General features: G+C 53.3%; 1 protein-coding gene across 1 annotated transcript; it reads left to right on the forward strand.

Annotated features, from left to right (window-relative positions):
- Positions 1-772: 772 nt before the first annotated feature.
- On the forward strand, positions 773-27172 carry AIF1L (allograft inflammatory factor 1 like). Its single transcript, XM_052648043.1, has 6 exons — positions 773-880; positions 1108-1169; positions 16272-16338; positions 18799-18840; positions 20719-20881; positions 24389-27172. The coding sequence occupies exons 1-6, from the start codon at positions 850-852 to the stop codon at positions 24474-24476; spliced, it is 453 nt and encodes a 150-aa protein (XP_052504003.1). The 5' UTR covers positions 773-849; the 3' UTR covers positions 24477-27172.
- The last annotated feature ends 169 nt before the right edge of the window (positions 27173-27341 follow it).

Genomic DNA, 27341 nt, shown 5'->3' on the forward strand with positions numbered 1-27341 from the left:
CTTTTCACTTTCTTCCAGTTCTTGAGACCTGCTGTTTCAGAAACTAGAGGCTTGGTTTATCATCCTGGTGGACTTGTACTCCAGGCTCCAACTTTCTGACTTCTCTATAACGTGGAGCGGTGGAGTCCTATTTCACAAAGTTTTGAGGATTAAATGATGTAACACATATATCCTGCATTGGTGCCAGTGAGTGATCAAGGAAAAGGTTTTATAAACAAAACACCAACTCGTTCTAATTGATTTCAAGTGTTGGTGATACCAGAGACACTTTGTCGTTTTGCGTTTTCTCAGCAAGCTACAAGCGTGTACATCTTTCAAGAGTTAAGAGGAAAGTTGGGGAACGTTGGGCCTGCCTTTCTGAAAGTACGTGCTGCGCAAAAGGCGAAAGGAGAGTTCAACTCCCGGCAACTGGGACCTGCATTGGATGGATCCTCAGAGTCATTCCACGAAGTGAGTACTAAGGTCGTCCCCGTCCGTTCAACGGTAAACCGCGGCCTGAACGGGAACGGACTGGAAGAGGTCCCGGGGACGAAGCGAGAGGGAGGCGCTCCCGGGAGGCCCCCGCGCGGAGCATTTTCCGCGTCCTGCAGCAGAGGGGCCGGCCGGCGGGCTCGCAGTCCCGCATAATAGCCGCTTTGATGCCGGCGGCGGGGAGCAGAGGGGAGGGGAAGCGGGGCGGGCCGGGCGGGGAGGGAGGGGGGAGGGGAGTGTCCCGCCGCCCGCGCCATCCCTCCGCCCCTCGGTCCCGCCGCCACACGCCGCGCGAGCTCGGACCAGGCGCCCGCCCCTCCTCCTCGTCCCTCGCTGCCGGCCGCGAAGCCCCGAGCCGGCGGGAGCCGTGTGCTCACCATGTCGGTCGCGCTCAGCAACAGGTTCCAAGGTAGGCATCGCGGTCCCCCCGCCGGCCCGCGCCCCTGCCCCGCCCCCTGCCCGCCGGCCCGCGCCTCCGCCACCCCCCCGGCCCGCGCCCGGTGGCCCCCGCCCGCCACCTGTGCGCGCGGGGCGCTCGGTGGGGTCTGCGGCGCGCGGGGAGTGGGCGCGGGCCGAGGGCGCGCGGCCCGGAGAGAGACCCCCCGGCTTCCCCGGCCGCCTCTTTGTCTCCTCCAGGAGGGAAAGCCTTCGGTTTGCTCAAAGCCCGGCAGGAGAGGAGGCTGGCCGAGATCAACCGGGTAAGCGCGCGCCGCTGCCTTCGCTTTTCCAGCTCCACGCTGCCCCCCAGGGCAGCTTGCCAGTCGCCCCCAAATCTCCCAGCGCCCCGTGGGGTGTGGTCCCACCTCCGTCTGCGAGGCTGTGCTGGCTGCAAAATCAACCCCCCTCCTTCTCCCCGGCTTTCCCCAATTTCCTCCCTCCAGCCCTGTCTCCGCGTCTCCAGGTAGGTCCCCCTCCAGCCCCTCCACCTCCCTCTGGTCTCGGGTTGCAAGTTGTTCCTCTCAGACTAGGGAGGTGGGGCCCTCTCTGGAGCTCTGATGCCAGCCCAGTTCACCCGCCCTGGGCCCCCCCGGAGCTGGCCTGGGATCTGGCGCAGGGACTTGGCACTGGAAGGGCCCCCCGATGTCTGAGTTGTCCCCTGTTTTACAGCGGGGGAGGGAAGAGAGGCTCAGAGAGGTGAGGTAGCGGCCCAAGGTGGCACAGCAAGTCTGGGTCAGGCTGCTGTTAGGACCCCGGGCTCCAGACTCACAGGCCAGTGATCTCGCCCCCCAGAAAATGTTGGCCTCCTGGCTGGTTCCCCCACTCCCTCAACTCCTTCTCACTCCAGCGCTTTTAGGAAAGGTTGCCTTAGATACTTGATGCTTTTCATCCTGGTCCTGGTGGATTTCTATAAAGAAATCCTTCCGGCTCTTGCCAGACACACAATGGGACGTTTTAGACCTTTGCTTAAAGACTACATTTAAACTCTGGAAGAAAGGGAAAACTGTCGGGCCTGCTCGGATTGGCCAGAACTCGAAGGCAGCACCACAAGCGCTGGGCTCAGATCGGGTCTCCACCATGTCCCAGTTCTGCGGTCCGTAGCAAGGACCTCTCCTCGAAGAGCCTGGGTCCCCCGAAGGGCTCAGTAAGGGAAGGAACGTCTTGTGATTGGTCCAGCACCTGGCCCGGCAGGAGAGAAGACCTCCATGGGTGATATTTGGATGACTTCTTGAGGAGGATGTCCCAGGTTTCTAACTGGTGGCAGAGTCATGCCCACTGAAACAAGGCTGGACATTTCCCCTGCTGGTTCCCTTGGGCTGCTGGGCATCCAAGATCCAAGTGCGGCTCAGAGTCCCAAGTGGACAGCGGTGAGGGTCCGCGGGGTCCTGGGGGGAGGCCGTGTGGAGGCGGGTCCGAGGGCTGTGGCACAAATGTAGTATTAACCCTCACCCGGGGCTTGCAGTCTGATTTCCATGGACTGTCTAGAATAGGCAGCCTGCCTGGTTTCACTCCACCAGTAGGAAACCCTTGGAGGGCTCTGGAGACCCCAGGGTCCCACCAGGTTAAACTCTGGCCCCCTTGTCATCATCCTACGCCTGGCCTCTTGGTGCCTTCTTGAGCGCAGCTGGATGTCCGGACCTGGACGTCTGGCTGGGACTCTCAGGGGTCCAGGCTGCTGGGCTCCCTCTCAGGTCCCGTCGCAGCTGGCCCAGCCTTGGTGTTGGCTGCTTTTGCCCTCTGGACGGGAGCCTGGAACCCTGACCTCATACAGCCCCCTGGGCCACTCAGCCGGCCGGGTTCCAAGCCAGTTGAATCCACCCACAGCCAGAGGACCCCGAGCCAGAGACAGCTGGAGATGGGAGAGAGGTGACTATAGTTGGACAGACCAGCGGAGCTGAGAGTGTGTGGGACTTTCCATGCCAACCCTGCCCGTGGGGGATGGGGCGACTACATGGGGTGGGGGTGAGGCTACAGGGCTGTTCTGGGAGGTGTGCTGACTTGGCTCAGAAAAGGGAGGGACTGTGGCTCTCAGGGGCCAGTCTGGACAGCACTGAGATTGGAGATGGTGAACGAGAGAGGGCTATGTCTAACCACCTTGGGACCCCTACGCCCAGAGAGGGCAAGCCACTGGCCAAGGCTTCACAGAGGCCAGTGGCAGAACTTCTGGTCTAGTGTCCTTTCCCTGCCTGGATGCTATTCTGAGATCCACTGTGGGAGCCCACGCTGGGCTGCTGGGATCTAGGCTCTGGGCTCCCAAGGAAGGAGGCACCAGGATGAAACTAGAAGCTTGAGCTGTTCCCTACCACAGCAGCAAGTTTGTCCCACCATAGTTGAGAGTCATGGGTGGAGGGGGGTGTTCACTGGCTCTGTGACCTTGGGCAAGCCTCTTGAGATAATGGTAGTATGTTTGTTGTGATTTTTCAGCTGAGGTAATCTATGTAGAGTACACAGGAGAGCTGCCTGCTGTCTTGATTGTTATCATTGGTTTGTTTGGGACTACAAGGTGCAGGAGTGGAAACCAGGGGCAAGGTCTGAGATAGGCTGGCTGTTCATCCTGAACCAGACCCCTTTGTCTGGCAGAATCTTATCTTCCCCTTCCTGAACTGGGAGCAGAGATGCCTGCTCTGTTCCCGGTCCCTACAACGATTGTCACTAGAGATGATCAGACTGAAGCTCCTTGCAGACTCTCGGGGAGTCACTGCGTCTGAAGGTCTGCGTCCATTTCGCACATGGCCATGGCCGCGGTGGAGGTTCCCTAGGGTGGATGGATTCTTGTTGTTGTTCAGTCGCTCAGTTGTGTCTCACTCTTTATGACCCCATGGATGGCAGCACGCCAAGCTTCCCTCTCCTTCACTGTCTCTCAGAGTTTTGCTCAAATTCATGTCCCTTGAGTCTATGATGCTATCCAGCAGTCTCATCCTCTGTCACCCCCTTCACCTCCTGCCCTCAGTCTATCCCCCAATCAGGGTCTTTTCCAATGAGTCAGGGACCCGTATTGGCAGCGCAGATTGCCTGCTTTTGGGGTGTAGCTTCATTGCTCCACTGAAGTCGGGTTTTTGGGGTGCTGGGCTGAGCAGCTGCCCAGTGGCCCTTTGGAAGCTGGAAGGCATGAAGGTCAGAGCTTCATGACTCACTGTATGTGTTTGGGCATTGCTGTGCCTGCTGCCTGGGGCAGAGCCTGGCCTGGCGACGAGCTCTGGGGGCTTCTCTGGGCCAACAGTTTCCCTGCGGCCTTTCTCCTCCCTGGGATGGGCCAGTTTCCAGAGGGCAGCAGGGGAGCTCACTCTTGGCTATTGTTATGATAAGGGATTCAGGAGTCAAAAGAGAAGGAGATTTGGGTGGACCCAGAGGTCCCTGTAGAGCTGTATGAAAATGCACTTTTTGGGGTTTCACTCTAGTTTTTGCTGTCATTTTCTGCGCACTTGGCATGTGCTGGGCAGTTTGCCAGGCGTGCTTGGGACATTATCTTATTGGATCCTCACTCCAACCCTGTGAGTGTCTGTTCCCATATTGCATGAGGCGAGATTCAGAGGGGCTGAATATACTACCTGGGTTTAAACAGCCACATGAGGCTCCCCAGGTGGCTCAGAGGGTAAAGAATTTGCCTGGAATGCAGGAGACTCGGGTTCAGTCCCTGGATTGGGAAGATCCCCTGGAGGAGGGAATGGCAATCCACTCCAATATTCTTGCCTGGACAATCCCATGGACAGAGGAGCCTGGCGGGCGACAGTCCGGACACAGCCGAAGCAACTGAGCATGCACACACACACAAGTGGCCACACTTGACCCCAGCCTTTCTTCTCCATCTCTGAGCTTGGCTGGGGCTCCCTTGTGGGCATCCCCACTCTGTGTCTGTGTATATCTGTGTGTGTGTGTGTGTGTGTGTGTGTGTAGTCTCTGTGTGTCTGTGTGTCTGTGTATATCTGTGTGTCTGTGTGTGTCTGTGTGTGTGTATGTGTGTATGTCTCTGTGTGTATGTGTCTGTGTCTGTGTATATCTCTGTGTGTATGTCTATGTGTGTGTCTGTGTATGTGTGTGTGCCTATGTGTGTGTGTGTGTCTGTGTGTGTGTATGTCTCTGTGTGTGTCTGTGTGTGTGTGTCTGTGTGTGTGTGTCTGTGTGTGTACGTCTCTGTGTGTGTGTGTGTATCTGTGTCTGTGTGTGTATGTGTGTGTATGTGTGTATGTCTCTGTGTGTATGTGTCTGTGTCTGTGTATATCCCTGTATGTCTATGTGTGTGTCTGTGTATGTGTGTCTGTCTGTGTATGTGTGTGTGCCTATGTGTGTGTCTGTGTGTGAGTGTGTCTGTGTGTGTGTACGTCTCTGTGTGTCTGTGTGTGTGTGTGTCTGTGTATATCTGTGTGTCTGTATCTGTGTGTATATGTGTGTGTCTGTGTGTGTGTATGTCTCTGTGTGTGTCTGTGTATATCTGTGTGTCTATGTGTGTGTGTCTGTGTGTGTGTGTCTGTGTGTATGTGTCTGTGTGTGTGTATGTCTCTGTGTGTCTCTGTGTGTATGTCTCTGTGTGTGTGTGTCTGTGTCTGTGTATACCTCTGTGTGTATGTCTATGTCTGTGTCTGTGTGTGTGTATGTCTCTGTGTGTGTCTTTGTGTGTGTCTGTGTGTATGTCTCTGTGTGTGTGTGTCTGTGTCTGTGTATACCTCTGTGTGTATGTCTATGTGTGTGTGTGTATGTGTGTGTGCCTATGTGTGTGTCTGTGTGTGTATGTGTCTGTGTGTGTGTATGTGTGTGTCTGTGTCTCTGTGTGTGTCTGTGTGTGTATGTCTCTGTGTGTCTGTGTGTGTGTGTCTGTGTGTGTGTGTGTCTGTGTGTGTGTGTATGTCTGTGTGTGTGTATGTCTGTGTGTGTGTGTGTCTGTGTGTGTGTCTGTGTGTGTGTACGTCTGTGTGTGTGTGTATATATTTGTGTGTCTGTGTCTGTGTCTCTGTGTGTGTGTATGTCTGTGTGTGTGCCTGTGTGTATCTGTGTGTGTGTATGTGTGTATATCTCTGTGTGTATGTTTATGTGTGTGTCTGTGTATGTGTGTCTGTCTGTGTATGTGTGTGTGCCTATGTGTGTATCTGTGTGTGTGTGTCTGTGTGTGTGTATGTCTCTGTGTGTGTCTGTGTGTGTATGTCTGTATGTGTGTCTGTGTGTGTCTGTGTGTGTGTATGTCTCTGTGTGTGTCTGTGTGTGTGTATGTGTGTGTGTCTCTGTGTGTATGTGTCTGTGCCTGTGTATATCTCTGTGTGTATGTCTATGTATGTGTCTGTGTATGTGTGTCTGTCTGTGTATGTGTGTGTGCCTATGTGTGTGTCTGTGTGTGTGTGTCTCTGTGTGTGTCTGTGTGTGTATGTCTGTGTGTGTATCTGTATGTGTGTGCTTGTGCGTGCGCATTCTCTGCATCACTGGAGCCAGCAGGACCTCCTACCCCCTTACATAGCTGACATTCCCCGCACCCTGATGGCATGACAGGTGACCCCGGGTCAGCCAGACCCGGCCTTATATGGCAACAGGACAGATTCTCTCCAGCTTCTTGCAGGAACCAAGGGAAGCCACAGGACTGGGCGGGTGCCCCTCAGAGTGTCCTTAGCCATGGGATGGAGCAGGAGGAGCCTGGAGGGTGGTGAGAGTTGCGGCTTGCACCAGCCAGAGGCCAGAGGCTCATTTACAAAATAGCTTGCATTGTGCTTTCGCTCCAGGCCTGGTGCTTAGCGCGCCTCATCTCACTGACTCCTCTCAGTGGAACGCCGGATGAGGTGGATGCCCAGCAAGAGTCTGTAAACATCCTCGTGAGACAAGGATTACTTGGCCACCCAGTTTAGAGATGAGGAAACAGAGGCTCAGCCAGGTGAAGTCACCTGCCCAAAGCCACCCAGCCAGGAAGTGACAGAGTCGGGATTCTGTCTCCCAACGCTGCCCATGGCTCGGCCTGGCCCCTGTCCACCAGGTGGCTGTGGCCTCACTATGACACAGGCCTCTCTTGCTTACGTGGATAAGGATCTCTGGCTACCATCCCGCCCTCTCAGCCCTCCAGCGTCGAATGAAGGGCACTTGGCATTCCCTGTAGCATTTTGGTGCCTGATGGTTAGTCAGAGCCCACGTGCCACCTGCGCCAGGAACTGGGCACGGCAGGCCGGGTAGCTCTGCCCAGGGGGTGCTTCTCCCTGGCCCCTCCTCCAGCAGCGGGAGGCCTCTGAGCCCTGGCCTGGCACTGCACAGGTGTGTCTCTTGTCCTGTGGACTGGCAGTGCTACCCTGTCCCCTGCCCAGGTGAATGCCCAGCTGGCATCGCCGGGCACCCGTATCTCTTGCTCTTCCTTAATATATTATAAGGGAGATGGTGATAAGCAACCACGTGAGCCTCTGAGGATTCAGTGTCCCTGCAGGTCCTGCCCCTCTCGACCTTAGTTTGGCCACGTCACAGGAAGCCGGAGATGGAATTTCTGCAGGGTCTGCTTCATTCGGGCAGGCGGTGGGGTGTTTTTCTCCAGCTGCCCCGTCTATTGGCGAGCACACTGTGTCCAGATGAGGCCCCAGAGCCGCCGTGGGGAATGTGAGCCTGTTGTCCTCGCGGGTGCACATTACAGGCACCTGCTACACGCCAGGCCCCAGGCCGGGCATCCGTGACCTGGCTCTGGCCCTTTAAGAGCCTGTGGGCTACGTCAGAGGCCACAGGGCCAGGCATGGTACCACCTGTCCTTGGGGTTTTCTCCCAGGCCTTCGGCCACCGGCCCCTTGGATGGCCTCCAAGATGGTGATATCTGCCTGCCCTAAAATTCTGCTGCAGCTAATACATAAAGACACGCCTGGAGGGCCGGGAGCGAGCATCCGGGAGCAGGTGCTAGAGGTACCAGCCCAGAAAGGGAGTTACGTGGGGTCCGGGGGTGGGACAGGCAGATGGCGAGGATCAGGAGGCCAGGACACAGCATCCTGGGGCTGCCAACCCCTGCTGGCTCAGGAAACAGCCCCTTCTGGGCATGAGCTCTCAGGGGGAGACTGGTGTGCATCAGAGAGTATAGATGACCAAGAGAAGCAACAGTGAGCCCACACATCTGCGGGCACCATCCCTGGGGTCTGAGATGAGTGCACTCTGTCCTCTGTGGATGGCCCATTACTACCAGCTCAGCCTGGTATCCAAGGACAGAGCCAAGTTTGCCCTGGAGGAGGAGGAGTGACCAGGGGTCAAGGCTCACCAGGAGGACTTGATGGCACAATGTGAGACAGAGTCATGGGTGGGCCTCTTCTCTGCCCTTCCGCTACACACTCTCTTGGTGTGGCTTGAGTTTGGGTGATCCAAACACACAGTGATAACTGCTAACCTTTAGTAAATATACTGGGCTTCCCTGGTGGCTCAGACAGTAAAGAATCTGCCTGCAATGCAGGAGACCCAGGTTCAATCCCTGGGTCAGAAAGAACCCCTGGAGAAGGGAATGGCAACCCACTCCAGTATTCTTACCTGGAGAATCTCATGGACGGAGGAGCCTGGGGGGGCCACAGTCCATGACATGCGCAAAGAATCAGACATGACTGAGTGACTAAGCATATACACAGTAAGTATACTAGAAGTGAGGATTTTTCTATACTGTTCACTCATTTAATCTTTATACCAACCCAGTGAGGAGGTTCTGTTATTATGGTTCCATTTCACAGATAAGGAAACTGAGGCCCAGAGTTGTAAAGCAAGTTGCCCTGGGCCACAGAGCTAGTAAGTGCTGGAACTGGGATTTGAGCCCAAGCAATCCAAGTCAAGCTCCCTTCCCCATCCCTCTGCCGAGCACGCCCTGCACTTGCTAGAGGAAAGATGGTTTGGTCAAGACCTTGCCCTCTGAGGCCTCAGTTTCCCCAGGTGTTGACAAAGAGGACCAGCTGGATCTCTGAGGAGTCCCTTCTGGATTCTGTGACTGGGTGGATGTTGGAGCAGCTCTGCCACCTCTGGGAGTCCGGGCCACGGGCAGTGACCTCCTGGCTCATGGCTTCTTGTTTTCAACCCCAGGCTCTTTCCAGCTCGCATTTCCTGGTCCTTTGTTAGGAACTGACCAAGCACCCAAGGGCTCTAGACGGTCCACTCTCAGAGCCCAGCGGGCCCCTGAACCCTTCATACCTGGATGCTCTGACAGCCTGAAAAACTGGTCTGTGGGGACAGTGGGTTGGAGTGGGAGTGGGGGATGGGACTAGAATGAAACGTCTGCACACACGCCCCTTCTCAACCCCCTAGAGGGCTATAGAGTGGTTCCCTGGCCTCTGGAATAACCTCTTTCTGTAGCTGCCCAAGAAGAAATACTGCCCAAATCCCAGTATTGACCTTCTTTGCCCGGAAACCGTGGCCAGGACTTGTAAGGCGCAGGGAGGGAGCTGGGATGGTGAAGGCAGATAGACCTTGCATTGTGAAAACACTGTGATCTTGAGTAAGCTGAGCAATCTCTCTGGACTTCCGTTGTCCTATCTGGGAGATGAGGACACCCGGAGAAGGGAAAGGGCAACTATAACCGGCCTGAATTGAGGGAGGGGGTTTCCTTCCTAATCTGTTTAATAGTTGATGATGGTCTGGATGATGAGCTGGGGGTTATAAGTGGATTGAATGTATAGAAATGTTAAATGATAATAATAAATTGTTGTTCAGTAACTAAATCGTGCAACCCCATGAACTGCAGCATGCCAGGATAATAATAAATTGCTAACATTAATTTAACGTTTACCAAGTGCCAGGCGCTGAGTTAAGCACTTTAGGTATATTTACCTACCTACTGTAATACTCAGGACAAGCCTATGAGGTAACTATTTTTCTCCTTCCCAGGTGGCACAATGATAAAGAATTCTCCTGCCAAGCAGACTTGGGTTTGACCCCTGGGTCGGTAGGATCCCCCAGGGAAGAGAATGGTACCCTACCCCAGTATTCTTGTATGGGGTGGACAGAGGAGCCTGGTGGGCTTCAGTCCTTGGGGTCGCAAAGAGTTGGACACGACTGAGTGACGGAGCCTGCAGAGATGAGGAAACTGAGGCCCAGACAAATGAAGTCTTTTCCCCGCGGCACTCAGGGCGTTCAAACCTAGGCATTCTGACTCCAGCTCGCCCTCTTGTTTCTGTTTTTGGTGGTGGTGGTTTAGTCGCTCAATTGTGTCTGACTCTTGCGACCCCATGAACTACAGCCCTCCAGGCTCCTCTGTCCATGGAAATTCTCCAGGCAAGAATACTGGAGTGGGCTGCCATTTCCTCCTCCAGTTTCTTTCTTTTTCTTCAGACATCTAAGGTGACCTTCTAGTTCTGTCTCCTCCACCTGGGGGCCCAGAGCTAGGGCAGGGGCTGCTGGGGTCTGGAGAAGGCACCCACCCAGTGGGCATGGCTGTGCCCTGAGGCTGGGCAATGATGTAGGGGGAGGAGTCTGGAGGGAGGAAGCTGTGGGCTGTGCATGAACAGGGACCAGGAATCCAAAGCTCCGAGGTGGGGTGGGAGCTGGCAGCCCAGCCAATAGAGCTCCTGTTCCTGCCTCCCGCCTTTCCGCCTCCCCACGCCCCTGCCAAAGGCATGGTCCACACAGCTGCCCCAAGCCCGAGGTCAGCATGGGCTGCCCACCCGCCCATAAACAGGTCAGCTGCTTCTCCCACCCATAGTTGCCCTATGGCTCAAGCATTTATCACTGAGGGAAAATGTCATTCCAATCTCAGTCCTCTCGAGCCTCTGTCATATGCATAAACATGCTTTTGCAAAGCTGCCCTTTCCATTTCAGGAGGGAGGGTGGAGACAGTCTTCCTGGGCTGAATGCAGTCCTCCCTGTTCACTCAATGCTCACATTAATTGAGCACCTACTATATGTTAGGAATTGCCAGGTGCTAGGCATCCGTGGGGCAGAGACAGTAAACACATCCCCCTAGAACCTGTTACCAAGAACCTGCCTTCTCATAGCATTCTTCCAGCACCCACTGCCACTTCCTTCCTTCTCCTCCTCACCTCTGCTCGGGGAGGGAACCCGAGCCTCTGCTGTGGAGTTGGATCCCAGCTCAGCCACTTGCCAGCTGTGCTGCCTTGATGTTGTTCAGTCGTGTCCGACTGCGAGCCCAGAGACTGCAGCACTCGAGGCTTCCCTGTCCTCCACCATCTCCCAGGGTTTGCTCAAACTCATGTCCATTGCGTCGATGCCATACACCCATCTCATCCTCTGTCGCCTTTCTCCTCCTGCCCTCAATCTTTCCCAGCATCAGGGTCTTTTCCAATGAGTTGGCTTTTCGCATCAAGTGGCCAAAGTATTGGAGTTCAGCTTCAGCATCAGTCCTTCCAATGAACACCCAAGACTGATCTCCCTTAGGATGGACTGGTTGGATCTCCTTGCAGTCCAAGGGACTGTCAAGGGTCCAGCACCATAGTTCAAAAGCATCAGTTCTTCGGTGCTCAGACTTCTTTATGGTCCAACTTTCACATCCATACATAACTACTGAAAACCGTAGCTTTGACTAGACAGACCTTTGTTGGGAAAGTGATGGCTCTGCTTTTTAATACGCTGTCTAGGTTTCTCATAGCTGGAGAAGGGAATGGCAAACCACTGCAGCATTCTTGCCTTGAGAACCTCATGAACAGTATGAAAAGATTACCTTGATGAGCAAGTTGTTTATCCTCCCTGAGTCTCTCAGTTCATTGACACTTCCTGCAAATATTGGCCAAAAAGTTCATTTAGGTTTTATTATAGGAAAACCACTTTTTGGCCAACCCAGTATTGACTGAGCACCTACAGAGTAGAACCCAGCAGGGGCAGACAGCTAATGGACAACACCCTCAATAAGCAATTACACTGTAAGTCGTGTTAAGAGATAACTCACCGTGGAATGCAAAGTGTTATCTTAAGGTGGATCGGAAGTGGGGTGGGGTCTCCAGGAGGCTGTGTGGCATTGAGAGGGTGACAGTTGAGTAAAGACCAGAAGGAGGTGACATGCAGCTATGTGCGCTCCAGGCAGGGGACACAGCTGCCATCCCGTGGTGGGAGCGCACCTGGCATGGGGGAAGCAGAGAAAGGAGGCAGGATTGCTGAGGCACCCACTCTGGGGGTGAGAGCTGGGATGTAGAGGGCAGAAGTGAAATAGCATGTTAGATGGTGATCAGTGCTAAGGAGGAAATTGGCTTTATCTGTGAACAGACAATAGTCTTGGACACCTAGGGCTGCCTGCTGAGAGCCAGGCCCAGGGTCAGGTCCAGAGAGGGGTGTGGCTATTAAGCACCCCGCAGTTCAGGCTGAGCTCTTGCCTTCAGGTCTGATTTGTCTCCAAGCTCCGGGATGGAGTCCTACCCCTTGACCCCCATCCGTCTGGAATCCATAGAGGTGAAACCTTGAAACTCAGACTGGGTCTTGAACCCACAGTCTTTTAACTAAGATCACACACTTGGTCTCAGGACTTAATGAAGCTCAGGTTCTCCATGTCTCATCACAGAAAGAATTCAATGAGAGACGAAGTGATAGGTAAGAAGTGGATTTACTTAGAGAGAAACACACTCCACAGAGAGTGTGGGCCATCTCAGAGAGCGAGAGCTTCGGCACGGTACGGGGTTGTCAGTTTTTATAGAGCTGGGTAATTTCGTAGGCTAATGAGTGGGAGGAATATTTCAGCTATTTGGGGGCAGGGGTGGGGATTTCCAGGAACTGGTCTACCGCCCACTTTTTGCCCTTTAAAGCTGAGGCTCCCGGTCTAGTGGAGGTCCCCTCGGCCACCGTCTTGGACCTATTTGGTTCTAATCAGTCTGTGTTGCGTACTCAGGCTGTATCATTCTTTTAGAGTCATCCCCTGCCCCCTTCCCTCCTGTTTCAGAGGTGGTCAGCATACATTACAGACAGGCTCCAGGATGGTGCAGGATTTCTGGTCAACCAGAAAGAACAGGGGAGTTCGGAGGGCCCCCAGGTCTCTCCCCAGAGGATCTCAGATGTTGGGCTTCGCCTGTGCTCTTGTGCTTCCTAACATGATCAAGTGAAGGGGTCACAGGCACAGTGTGGTGAGTAGCCTAAATGGATTCCACTTAAAAATTCAGAGATTGTGAACTTCCTTCTTTTATGAAATATCCTTTTCTGAACTCATGGCAACCGTCAATGGTCATTGTTTAAAGACTCGACTTGGCAAAATAAAATCTTGGACGCCCTATATTCGCATTTCCCCCTATTTTTTTTTTAATGTTTCTGCTTTACCCCAAAGGCTGGGAACCCCTGGCTGGTTTGTACCTCTGCCAGACAGATGTGGCATCTGTGACCCCAGGAGGTGCCTGGTTGGCACAGGGTCACAGACAATTAATTGTCCTGCTTTCGGTCGGCAGGGCGGGGCGGGGGGGGGGGGGGTGCAGAGGAGAAGAACTAGAGCTACGAGAAGAAGCCAAGAGGAAGGGATGGACAGACAGAGCCAGCCGACAGGAGGGCAGTCTCCCAGGCTGCAGGGGAAGGTTCCAGCTCAGCGGAGCCAAGTGCAGGCAAGGCTGTGCGTGGTGCGTGGTAATGAGGCTCCAAGTGAGGCTGCGGCTGAGCCAGCTGGACCCCATGGGCCCCGGGGCTGCCCCCCACCTACTCAGCTGCTGGAGCCACGGGCCCTGGGGTCCGATAGATGCGGGTTCCAAACCAACCTTGAGCTTTCACCTTGCCTGGGTACCTTGGACGTGTAATATATTGACCACCTTGGTCCTATTCTGACCTGCAAACTCAAGTAACGGTGGCTGTGAGAACTGAGTGGGATCACATAGTGTCTGCTGAAAGCAAAGGAGCAATCAGAGGCCCCCTGACCCAGTGAGAGAAGCCACATTGGCAGGGCGGTGGAGGGGGGTGCCTCCTACTCTGTCAAAGGGTTCTGAGTTAGTAGGGAGGAACTTGAACCCTCGAAGGGATCAGATGCTGCCCCACACAGAGTTGTACCTCTTGTTTACTGAGCAGGGACGTTTGAGCCTGGTGCTAACTACCCACCCAGGGTTGTCTCCACTGAGGGGTAGGTGCCTAAGGAGGTGGGTACCTGTGTGCCCATTTTGCAGCTAGTAAGGAGGAGGCTGAGATCCAAACCCAGAGAGCTTTATCCTAACTAAGGTGCTTGTCATTCTTCCATTCTACATTGCATTTACAAAGACTGGCTGGAGAGGTAGTGAGTTCCCTGTCCTAGGAGATGTGTAAGTATAGACTTGCTCATCATTTAGCAGGAAATGATGGCAGGAATTAACAGAAACAGGTTGAATGATTGGCCCAGATAATTTTTTTTTTCACTTAAAGATCATTTATTGAACTACAAGTATATATTTATATGGGACGTTCCAAAATTTTAAATTAGAATTTTGTAAACTCCTCCAAATTAATTTGTAAGATGTATTTTTCAATAGTAGTTGGCCTAGTCATAACAGGAAAAACATTCAAGAGAATGGTAGAAACCCAAGTTCAGTATCGTGATTACCTCTGGGAAGGGAGAGAAATTGGATTAGGTAAGAGCAGAGGGGAGCTTCAAACTGTGTATTAGTTAGGCCTAGATAATATTTAACATTTTACTTTATTTTAATGTTTTTGGCCACACTGCATGGCACGTGTTCGGACAGGGATGGAACCTGAGCCCTCTGCATGGACGCGTGGAGTCTTAACCACTAGACTGCCAGGGAGGTCCTCTAACATCATGTTAAACAGGGACTTCCTGTAATTTTACGATAAGGACCTTGTCTTACCCTCCTTGGTCTCACCTGCTCGCAGGATACCTAGAACAGAGCAGTGTACCCTGTGGTCCCTCCAAAACTGTTGAAATAATGAAAGGATGGAGTCACAGGCATGTCCATGCGGCTCAGTGAGAAAAGCAAGGTCCAGGGAAGTAGAGGGGAAATTCTGCAAACTCTGGTGCCACGACGGGAGCGCACCCTCTGCTTCCTCATCTGAATGCAGGTTCCAGGGCCACTTGAAGATGAGCAACGAGGGAGGTAAGACACAGGAGACCTGAGTTCGATCCCCGGGTCAGGAAGATCCCCTGGAGAAGGCAACGGCAACCCACTCCAGTATTCTTGTCTGGAGAATCTCATGGACAGAGGAGCCTGGCGGGTTACAGTCCATGGGGTCACAAAGAGTTGGACATGACTGGACAAGTAACACTTACAGTTTCAAGTAAGACACCTGCCACTGTTCCCAGCCTAGCAGGTGCTAACTGTTAGTTTTTGTTTTAAAGTCAGGTGAATACCTGCTCACTGCCCATTTTTAAGTGTTGGGATTAAAGGTGCATGCTGTAAGTCAGACAGAACTGAGCTGAAGCTCTGGCTCTGTAAGCCTCAGTTTCCACATCTGTAAAATGAGAATAGTAATTATAGCTACCTTCTGGGCTCACTAGGAGATCCAGAGTGAACGTGTGGGCAGGTGCTTCATTCTGGGACTGTTATTTAATCCTACTCCATCTCCCTTCAACCCCATCTGGTTCTGAAAGGGCTCAGTTGAGTTTCTTGAAGCATCTGAGGGGAAGGCAGACCCTGTTTTACAGATGAGGACACAGGTGGGAGGGTAAATGACTTCTGGAGAGAGAGTAATAATAATAATAATAAACAGCTATTGTTTATTGAGCTGCCAAGATTCATATATATACTCTCCTTGGATTCGCAGACAAGAAGAAGTTGACGATCAGTTCAGTTCAGTTCAGTCGCTCAGTCGTGTCCAACTCTTTGCGACCCCATGAATCGCAGCACGCCAGGCCCCCCTGCCCATCACCAACTCCCGGAGTTCACTCAGACTCACGTCCATCGAGTCCGTGACGCCATCCAGCCATCTCATCCTCTGTCGTCCCCTTCTCCTCCTGCCCCCAATCCCTCCCAGCATCAGAGTCTTTTCCAATGAGTCAACTCTTCGCATGAGGTGGCCAAAGTACTGGAGTTTCAGCTTTAGCATCATTCCTTCCAAAGAAATCCCAGGGCTGATCTCCTTCAGAATGGATTGGTTGGATCTCCAATAGTTATACCCATTTGGCAGATAAAGCGAGAGAGATTCAAAGAGGGGTCAGTTAGCTCAGGATCGCCTACTTAAGGAGTTCATGCTGGAACCACGTGATTTGCCTTTGCAGCTCACGGCTTTGTGGAACTTGAAGCTTCCTGGGTGCCCAGAGGGGAAGCCCAGGTCCCTGTGCCCCTACTTCAGAGGCTGACTGAAGGTGCTTTGTCTTCCAGAGCAGAACCACTGGGCCTCACCGCCAGCTGCTAAACAAACTTCCTACCCACGGGCTGGACTGTGCAGGTCTGCCCCTGAGGGTTGATAGGAGGCCAAGATAAACCCCGAACCCTCCCGCCCAGTCCGGCCAAGCCCAGCCACCTGGCGGGAAGGGCGGCACCGGGCAGGGGGCCTGTGTGTTGGTGAGCTTTGCCTGCTGACCGCCTGCTCCCCGCTGTCCTCTTCCTCCATAGGAGTTCCTCTGCGACCAAAAGTTCAGTGATGAAGAGAACCTGCCGGAAAAGCTCGCAGCCTTTAAAGGTGAGCTGGGGCTGGCTGCCCCCCATCCCCAGGAGAGCTGGGTGGCCCCCCTTGCCCTCACACACATAGCGTTCCTCACCCACAGGGCCAGGCTGCACCCCGGTTTCATCCAAAACACCCCACTTCCAGGCGGACTATGAGACAGGGTGTCCAGCCCCGGGGACACCCCTCGCCCGCAGGCCCCGGGCCCGCCCTGGCCCTCTCTCCCCTCCGCTGCCCAGCGTGGCTCAGGTTGGCTCCTGCCCACTGCTGCCCAGGCCCGCCCTGCTCGCTCCCGGGGCCCCAGGACACAATCAGCTCTTTGTCGCCGCGCTTGCCTCCCCTCCTCCGCGGTGGAGCGTCTCGGGAGCCCCTGCGGAGAATGGACGTTTGTGTCGCCACAGTGGGGCAGGGGGCAGAGTTTCTGCCCATTGAATCCCCAGCAGCACAGGATGAAAAGAAAACAGGGCCCAGGAGCCCGCGCGGGGCGGGGGCGGCAGAAAGGTCCCTCTGTTCTGGGCCCTGGTGCTTGGTTCCCAGCCAGCGGCTTGAAAGGAGAGGAGCTGTGCACAGAAGGAGCCGGACAGACCCACCTTTGGTGCCCAGGAGATGCACTCTGGGTGTGGGAGCCCTGGGCGCGCTGGGGGACCACTCGAACATGGCATTGTGGGCATCCTCACTGCTCCAGGGCAGAGAGCTGGCCAGTGCTCCTTGGACTGCTTATAGCTCAGCCGTCCTTGAGGCAGGACACCAACGGCTGAGCGTGTGCTGAGCGCTGACCTTGTGCTCAGGGTTGCAGATCTCCCCGCCTCAGCCCAATCCAAGCCGCGAGGAGATGGTACAGATGAAGAAACTCAGGCTCAGAGAGGTGGTGTCATTTGCCTGCGGTCACACAGCTCACTACTGGCAGAGTTGGGGCTTGAACCCGTATTGGTCTTACTCCAAAGCCTCTGCTCTTAACCATTACACAATTGGTGCTTTTTACATCATAAAGAAAGAAAAAAAGAAGAAAGAAGGCAAAGAAGTAGAAGACAGACACTCTCGCCCTGGCAGGTCCTTCTGCCCCTCCCTTCCCTGTGCCAATGCAGAGTGGCCGGTCTCTTTCCTTCTCCCTGAATGCTAACAGGGTCACTCTTCAGAGGTGGCTCTGAGAGGAGGGATAGAGGTCCCAGGGGGCTCCACGCTCCTAGTCCTCATTGGGATGTAGGATGGGGTCCATCCTGGGACCACAGGAAGATACCTCGGAAGTGAAGGGAATGTGGAAGTTTTAAATCACTCACTCATTTTATCTCCGAATGAGCCCTACTAGGCACCAGGCCATTTGGGACCTGGGGGGCACAAGGAACACACACACAGGGCGGCCCCCTGGCCAAAGGAGCCCGTGTCCTTGTGGGGGAAGGGTGGTGAAGAGAGAGCACGGGAGTAGAAAGTGTGTCAGATGATAGCAGGTGCTTTGTGGGGGTGACGGGGCCCAGTTAGAAAGGCTGGAGGCCCCTGAAAGCAAAAGGAAAGGCCCTGAGAATTCCTGGAGGGGCATTCCAGGCAGAGGGGTGGCAAGGCTAAAGCAGGAGCATGTGGGAGATGGGCCCGGAGCCGTAACATGCTCCTGGGGGGAGCAGGGTGGGATGGGGGGCATCGAAGGGGAGGGGCAGGCCTGCAGTCTGGAGGGCAGACGCTTGTGAAGGTCACGGGGCCTTGCAGGTCACTGGGAGGATCTTGGCTGTCTCATGCTGGCTGCTCAGTGCAGAAGAGACCCCGAAGGTTCCGCCCTCCTGTGGCAGGGGCGACCTGCCCAAGGCCACAGGACTTCCCTGCACACACTGCCTTCTCAGGAGATACCAGGCTCATTCTTTCGACCCCTTGATCCGGGAGGTCGAACTCCAAGTCTGTAGTGAGGTTTGCAGGGAGTGTCCGGGGACCCCGGGGCACTGTACATGGCACGTTGCGGTTAAGGGCAGCTGCATGAGCATTTGTCCCAAGACAGCATCAGGTTCTCAGTGAAACCCATGAGCCGCCTACAAAAGATCAGAACTGTGGGGACTTCCTAGCTTGGAGGTTCTCTCACCCAGCTGCCCATCTGAATCACCTGAGATGCTCTGAACTCACCAATTCCTGCCCCCAAGATCTGCTTCCCAAATCCTGCAGATCCGCCTCCCCGGAGCCGGGTATTTATTTCAGTCTCTTCACAGATGGTTGGGATGCGGCCAGCCCGCACTGCTGGGGGTCTGGGGGAAAGCAGCTGCCCATCGTGGCAGAGGGTCAGAGTGGACCCTGGGCATCTTTCTCCACCTCGCCTGCTGTCAAAAGGTGCAGTGGGGTGAACCCTTTCTCCAGAGACAACAGCCTAAATGGCAGGACTTGCATCGAGCCCCCCAAGTGGGGTGAGGAGGCTGGTGTGGGCTCCTTGAAGACCCAGGCAGTTACCCCCCAGGGGAGTCACTGGGGCCCTGCTAATGCCAGTTTTTGCTCTGTGATTTCCAGAGAAGTACATGGAGTTTGACCTGAACAATGAGGGCGAGATTGGTAAGTGAGACCCCAGAGGTGCTGGGCCGGGGGAGGGGAGGCAGTTTGATGGGTCGGGGGTGGCGGGTCGGGGGTGGCAGGTCAGAGAGTCCTCCTGCCTCACCAGCCTGTGGTTTCCCAGTGAACCCTCCTTCCAGCATTTCTCCTCCTCCTCTGTCTTCTCTCGTTTTTCTCCTTTTTGAATATTTTTATCCTGTTTTCTTTAAAAATGAAATGTGAAAGTGTTCGTCATTCAGTCACGTCTGACTCTTTGCGACCCCATGGACTGTAGCCTGCCAGGCTCCTTTGTCCATGGGATTCTCCAGACAAGAATACTGGAGAATTCAGTTGTCATTCCCTTCTCCAGGGGATCTTCCCCACCCAGGGATTGAAGCCGGGTCTCCTGCATTGCAGGCAGATTCTTTACCATCTGAACCGCCAGGGAAACCTCTTTAAAAATAGGGGGTTATTAAATTAATACATCATCACTATAAAATGGTTTGGAAATCACCGCAAAAGCACAGGGACAAAATACGTCACCACAACCCCACCTCCCAAAATACATCACCACAACCCCAACCCCAATAGCTTCCTTCCATTCTTTGTGCTAATCACAAGCAGTTTTACACCACTTCAGAACCTTTTTTTAAAAATAATATCTTGTTTGTATTTTGACATATGATTCATTTTTTTGAACTATAATTAATGGCTGCATAATATTCCATTGTGGGGATGGACTATGATTTATTCACCCGACACCTTAGCATCGCCCTTGCAGACGATGTCTGGTTTTAAGTCTTACTGGTAATCCCATGAAGGACGTCTTTGTACGTCAATCCCTGTCCACACTGCTGATTATTTCTTTAGAGTAAATCTCAGGAATTAGGCATTCTGGGTTAAAGGCTTTTGAAGCATCTTGCCAAGTTGCCATCTGGAAAGGTCTTGCCAATTTAGTTTGGCCCACAGCGTGTGGGGAACGGTTCACTCCTTCCTGTAGAGCGTTGTCCAGCTTTCATTGAAATGTCCTGGACATCCTGGCACCTCGGTTTGACATCAGTGTGGCCCACGCTGCCTCTCCGGGGAGCTGGTCCACCGCCCCCACCCCCCGGCCCTAAAATTGGCCCCCGCCCTACCCTCACTCCGCTGTTTGCTGACCCATTGTTCATGGAACAATCCGAAGGAAATTGCCTCAGATCTTGGGAGCCAGGAGGTCAGAGGCAGCAGCTGCTCGGGGTGCCTCCCTTGTTTTTCTTGAATTTGGATCATTTGTTGGCTTTCTTGCTCTGTAGGCTGTTCTGGGCCCCCTCTCCCTTCCAGCAAGGTGGAGCCTGGGACTGTGGGGTGGGAGAGGCAGGTCGGGGAGAAGCTGGCAGCCAGCACCCGGGGAAGCGATTTCTGATGCATGGGTCAGGCCGACTCTCTGATCCTACTTCGCTGGACTCAATTTCCCGGGTGGCTGGAGCAGTGGACTCATGGTCACCTGAACCTCAGGCAGCCGCAGAGAAAAGATAGAATGAAGAGAAGCTGTGTGTCAGGGGCATCCTGTGCATCCTCACTCCACACGATCCCATTGACTATTTGATCACTGATGGCAGGAGGTTCAGAGAGGTTAAGGAGTTTGCCCCACATCCCACAGCCAAGAATAGCAGAGCTGGATTCCAACCCAAATCTGCCTGACTTTAGAAGCCCATGTCCCTAACCCCTAGTCCATACTGCCTCTGAAGAGGGCAGGGAGGGTGTGATGGGCTTATTCTCCCAAGAAGAGAAAAGTCATTGCCTGCAGTCTCCAGGGAGGGGCCATCCTGCCGGCTTCTTCTGGGCATGGGGTGCCACCTGGGAGCTTCCCAACTTGGCCCAGCAGCCTGTCCCCACTTAACAGATCTGCTTGTCCTCTGGCAGATCTAATGTCTTTGAAGAGGATGATGGAGAAGCTTGGGGTCCCCAAGACCCACTTGGAGATGAAGAAGATGATCTCGGAGGTGACAGGCGGGGTCAGCGACACCATCTCCTACCGAGACTTCGTGAACATGATGCTGGGGAAACGCTCGGCGGTCCTTAAGCTGTGAGTACCTCGTGCCTCTCCTGGGGTCTCTGGAGGCAGAGTCACTGTGTGTGGAGAGGTTCATGGCTCGGCACCTGAGCCAGTCCCCGGCCAGGAGGTAATTTATTTCTCTGACTCACTGGGCAAGGTTCTTAACTTCGCTGAACCTGATGTCTCATCTATCAAATGGTCCCGTTAATAAGTACCTTGCCCGCAAAATGAGCCCATAGCAGAACCTAGCGAAATCAGGGCTCGGTAGGCGGCAACGGTGATGGTGATGACGATGATGATAACTGCACAGCTGAGACCTTCTCACCCTCAGCTTCCTCCTTTGTAAAATGACTCTGCTACCCCACAGATTGTTGTGAGCATAATCTAGAGCCAAAACCCAGCTCAAAAGGTCGGTAGTGTTCAATCTTGATGCTGTTTCTTTTTTTTTCAATTCTGCTTCTTAAAAAATATATATATTTTTGGCTACAGTGGGTCTTTGTTGCAGCACGAGTCCTTTGTTGCTTCTCTAGTTGTGGCATGCAGGCTTCATCACACCACGGCATGTGGCTTAGTTCCCCGACCAGGGATTGAACCTATATCCCCTATCCTGGAAGATAGATTCTTAACCATTGGACCACCAGGGAAGTTCCTCTTGACGCTACTTCTTGCTACTGAAATGACTTTGGGAATATTATTTTCTGCCCCTGAGCCTCAGTTCCTTCACCTGTAAGATAGAGATGATCTTATGTATCTTGCATGAAGTGTTGTCCTGAGGGTTAATGAGCTAATACATATGAGGAGTCCAGCACCTGGCTGATGGCAAGCGCCTAGTGTGTGGTAACCAAAATCCCAGTTTGCATGTACTTCCCCACTGGAGAGCAGCAGAGAAATTCCTTTGAGAGTCCCACAGTATTTGTTCAGACTGTAAAGGACCCTTGCTTGAATTTTATAAGATTAATTTAAAAAAATTGAAACAGTTGATTTATGATATTGAGTAAGTTTCAGGTTTATAGCAAAGTGATTCAGTTATACATGTTTGTGCGTGCATGCATGCATGTTAAGTCACTTCAGTCGTGTCGCTTTGGAACCCTGTGGACTGTAGCCGACCAGGCTCCTCTGACCATGGGATTCTCCAGGCAAGAACACTGGAGTGGGTTGCTGTGCCCTCCTTCAGGGAATTTTCCCAACCCAAGGATTGAACCCACATCTCTTGGGTCTCCTGCATTGGCAGGCGGTTTCTTTACCACTGGTGCCCTCTTGGAAGCCCAGTATGTATATATATATTTTCAGATTCTTTTCCATTAGGGGTTATTATGAAATATTGAATATAGTTCTCTACGCTATACAGTAAATCCTTGTTGTTTATCTGTTTTATATACAGTGGTGTGTTTGTGTAAGATTAACTTCAAATGTACTAATGTAAAATATACCTGTCTCACTTTACAAAGAGTAAAGCTGAGTGACCTGCTCATGAGCCCATGGGTTTCAGGCTGGTCAGAGCGTTTAGTGTGGGGCGGGATGATCAGGAGGTGTGGTAGGAAGACCATACAGGTGAGATCACACCGCACCTGAATGGCTAGGTGGTAGCAATAGGAGTGATGATGCTATTAAAATACATCTAAGATTCAGTGGATATTTACTCTGTATTGGGCCCCAGTCTGCACGTTGACTCCTTAGATTTGTCATTTATGAATTCAGTAAATATTTATTGAGCACCACCTCTGTGCCAGGAATTAGGCTTGGTGCTGGGGACTCATGAATTACTTACATTCTAATGACAGGAGACAGACAAAAACAAGGCAAAACCCCCAAACACCAGGTTGCAATAGGGCAGCACACAGAAAAATAAAGTGGGCAAGAGGACTAGAAAGAGGTGGGGTAGTGGAGAGGGAGGATCTCAGTGAGGTGACGTTTGACCAGGGCCCTGCGTGAGGGGGATGTGAAGAGATGAGGTGGGGGAAGCTGCACGTGCAAAGGCCCTGTGGCACAGCCGTGCTTTGATGCTCAAGGAATAGCATAAAGCCTAACAAGGCCTGTGTGCCTGGAGGACACTGAGTGAAGGGTGAGTCTGCAGAGATGGGCAGGGGCCAGACGATGTGGGGCCTTGTAGTCCACGGTTGATTTAGCATTATTTGCTTATTTATTTTTGGCTGTGCTGGGTCTTCGTTGCTGCATGCAGGCTTTCTCCAGCTGCAGTGAGCGGGGGCTACTCTTCGTTGCAGTGTGCGGGCTTCTCATTGCAGTGGCTTCTCTTGTTGCAGAGCACAGGCTTGAGGCACGCGGGCTTCAGCAGTTGCAGCTCTTGGGCCCTAGAGCACACAGGCTTCAGCAGTTGCACCATGCAGGCTCAGGAGTTGCAGCTCATGGGCTCCAGAGCACAGGCTCAGTAGTTGTGGAGCCCAGGCATAGTAGCCCTGCGGCCTGTGGAATCTTCCCAGACCAGGGAATGAACTCGCGTTCCCCCGCATTGGCAGGCAGATTCTCATCCACTGCACCACTAGGGAAGTCCCATGGAGCTGACTTTTAAAAGGTCTCCCTGACTGCACTGGAGGAAGAGTGGCTGCAGGCAGGTCGTTAGGAGGCTCACGCACTTGTGCAAGTAAGAAATGAGGTGCTCAGCCTGGAGGGGCTGAAGTGCAGGTAGGCAGGGGCTGTTGGAGTCGGGGGTGATCTTGGAGTTAGAGCTGGCAGGGTTGCTTCCAGGTTTAAAGGAAAACAAGGAGTCTGATGGTTGTAAGGTCTGGGTTCTGAGCTGACTGAGTGATGGTGCAGTTTGCTTTGAGAGAAGAGCAGGGGGCAGGTGGGACTTGAGCTCAGTTTTGATGTATTGACTTGGAAGTGCCCCTAGACACACAAGGGGAGAGGTTGAGGAGGGCGCTGGCTGTGCAGGTCTGGTGCTCAGAGGCCCTTTGTGGACGATCGAACCTTGGATGGGATTCAAAGCCAGGGGCCTGAAGGAGTCTACCCAGGGAGGGAGACCAGAGGGAGGAGAACACTGTCGCTTGGGACAGCTCTAGGATGTGAGCACTTTTGGCATCATCACATTTAGTTGGAAACACTGAGCATGTGTTGAGTGTCTTGCTTGTGGCACCAGCTGGGAAGGAGTAGGGCTGGGATTCCTTCCTGAGGCTATACCTTGAACCCCCACCCTCTGCTCCCCAGACTTTACTGTCAGAGCAGTGGGAGATTTTTGAAGATCTGGGTTTTGAGCAGACCCACAGCGCAGACTAGCCCTGCCTCCTCCAGGCAGCATGGTCGGGGGAGGCACATGACCCAGAAGTCTGAGGTCTGGAATCTCATTCTGCCTGTGTGGCTCTGAGTCACATTGCCCCTTGGCACCTGTGTTCTCCTCTGTAAAATGGGACCATCTGCCTGCAGAGGCTTCTGGGGAAATCCCCCTGGAGAGAGGATGCAAAGGCATTCTGTGGTGGTCCCTGCAGATGTGAGGGCCGGGATGATCTTTCCCTGGACGAGGAAAAGAGTTCTAATCCTGTTTTGTGTTGTTTTCTTTTTTTTTTCTCACCACTTCCAAACCAGAGTCATGATGTTCGAAGGAAAAGCCAATGAGGGCAGCCCCAAGCCAGCCGGGCCCCCTCCAGAGAGAGACATCGCCAGCCTGCCCTGAGGACCCCTGCCTGGATCTGCCTCGCCCTCCCCACTCTCTTCCTCCCTCCTGACCTCACCCTTCGTGACTCACTGTGACCTCTTATTCGTTTTGTTTGGTCGTCGTGTGTTTGTTTTTTCTTCAGCAGAATCAGTGATCTCTTTGTATAGCACAAATGATCTGCCTTAAAGGGGCCCTGGGTTGGGGAGTCCAGATCGCCTCCCTCTCTTTTTCCTTGCGTCTCCCCTCCCTGTGGAGAAGGGCTGACATTAAACCAAAAACCAGACAGAACAGGGCCAGGACAGGGAGACCAGAGCCTGTGATTCCCACACGTGAAGCTGGCACTCTTTGTCCTTCCAGGTCTTTGAGCTGAGTCCTGGCATCCTGGCCTGGCCCTGGTGAAGACCTCAGCCCACTTTTAGAAGACCCTGGAGTTGGGATAAGGCTGTAAGGTCTCGTTAGGGTTTCCTCAGACAGGGATCTTGGGTGTGCTAGGATGTGGCCACGCAGGGTCCCACCTCCCCGGCTGGTCTCCCGCCGTCCACGCCTTGTCTTATTCTCAGTGAGGTGACAGAAGGAGACAAGGAGAGGGGCTTGGCAACGTGAGCCCTTCCAGAAGTTTCCAGAGGAATCCTCTAATCTTGCCCCTGGCCACACCTTTACAGGCAGCTCAGAAGGAGGCTGCAGCACCCCCTGATGCTTGCTGGGGCTTCAGAGGTGGAGGGGATCCTGGGGCCTTGGGGAGGGGTTCAGCTCAGTCTAGTCCCACCTTTCAGGGAGGATGTTGAGGGCGATAGGGTAGGCGGGCGAGGACTTCAGTGCTCATGGCAAAGAGAGGCAGCACACCACTGTTAAGCCAGGACCTGAGAAATAGGTTGCCTGATCTGCTTGAAACCTGACTCTGCTTCCTCATTTGCCTTCACACCTTCCGTACACCATTCATTCATTCGTTCTTCATTCATTCACTCAGCCACTCAACAGATATTTATTGACAACCTATTACAAGCTTTAAGCCTCCACCCCCACCCCACTTTGTCCTGACATGTGCTGTGCCCACTGTCTCTCTGGTTCATCTCTCTGTTTCCAAATCACTCAAAACCTTGAGCCTGGGAATTGGATCAGGGTCACCTGTGTTTTTTATTACGGACTAGAGTTTTAGAGCCCTGAGCCACCCTGTGGGTTAGCTGGGGCAGGCCTCTCAGTTCACAGGTGACAAAACTGTGGTGACCCACAGGGATTAAGTGCCTTGTCCAAGGTCAGGGGTTTATCTGGAGATGGGGGATCTGGACTGGGGCCTGGGTGTTCAGATACCCTCTGCCCCTGCCTCATCTCTGCTCTGGGTCAGTGATGAAAACAAGGGAAGGGACAGGGAGGGGCAGTCTCCTAGGTCAACCCTCGGGGAGGGCCCTGGGCCAGGATTCACCCTTCCTAGTGCCTCTGAGGCAGGATCAGCAGGGCCCTCAGCCTTGACCCCACCTGTATTCTGTAGTCCCTTCCCCTGCCCACTCAGGACTTAGATGCACTCATCCATTGCACATGTTTATAAGCACCTGTTACCGGCCAGTACTGAAAAGGACAGACTTAGAGTCTAGTGGGGAATTCAGACCCTGGTGATGAATGTTGGGAAAGAGGAAGCTATGAGGTGACTGCATTGCAATCCTAAGGGCCTAACTGGGCCCAAGACTGGGCAAGAGTCCTGCAGAAGACTTTGAAAAACTTCAAGTGGGAAGGTCTGGGGGCTGTTGGAGGCTGGAGCCAGTGTGAGCTCCCCATGGCTCCTTTGACCCATAATCAAGGACCCAAGGAGCTGACTTGACGACAGTTTTTGAGGAAGTGGAGCAGGTAGGGGGTGGGGAAATGGCCAGGTTGGATTAATCCACTGGTCTTGACCAGTTCAGGAACAAGATTATTCGGCCATGACTGGGTGATCTTCAGTCTAAGGAGGTACTTTAAATGCATGAGCCTAGTTGAAGTTTAAACCCCAGCAAAACATTCCTCCCTGTAAATGCAAACTCTCACCCCCCACCCCCCACATCTCCTCCCCTGCTCCCACCCCCGAGATCCTTAGCTGAGCAAGTGTCTATCTCCTCCCCTTCCCACTGCCTCTCCTTTCTGGGACAGGCTGAGACGTTTGAGCAAGGAAATGCCTTCCTTGACCATTCATCATAGTGTATCTGTACCTCACTCAGACAGGAGGGCAGACCCATCTAGGCTTAGTGCAGTGGTTACACACTTTACAAGATTGCAGGAAGCCTCTTTAAGGGAGGAGAGCAAGTGGGTGTGTTTTCAGCTTTTCGAAAGAGCAGGAAAGGGTTCTCTCATTGGATGGGGAGTGTCCTGGGAAACCCCACCAGTTCCTTCATCATTTCTTGGAATGCAGCTCCTGAAGGGAGAGAGTCTCAAGAGTGGTTCCTGGAAAGGGAGGTCTGCATGTATTTCAGACTGTGGTTATTAGCTATAGGACTCTTACTTCTTTGGCTAAGGGCTCAGCTTCTTAGATGTCAGCTGCCTTCTTTCTGAAAGACCAAATCTAACTAATGTAACCAGCAACTTGGGGACTGCCAAGTATGGCTTTGTCCCTGCCATTCAAAAGGAAGGAGTGTGTCGGGCAAGTTCAGGTGGATGCAGTATGTGTGTGTGTGTGTGTGTGTGTGTGTGTGAGTGTGTGTGATACTGGATATCATCTCTACAGACTGGAAATAAAACATACAAACTTATCCATGTCTTGACTGGTGTATTCTGGGGATGGCTCTGACACTCAGGAAATTCAGAAGAGCTAGCTCATATAGTGACAAAGTGAATGACTGTATCTGTGTACCAGGCTGTTAGACACTGAATTTCCTTTACTGCATACAGCAACCCCATGAGTAAGGTTCTAGTGTATCA

The sequence above is a fragment of the Budorcas taxicolor genome, chromosome 11 (assembly GCF_023091745.1).
Source record: "Budorcas taxicolor isolate Tak-1 chromosome 11, Takin1.1, whole genome shotgun sequence".
NCBI classification, from domain to species: Eukaryota; Metazoa; Chordata; class Mammalia; order Artiodactyla; family Bovidae; genus Budorcas; species Budorcas taxicolor.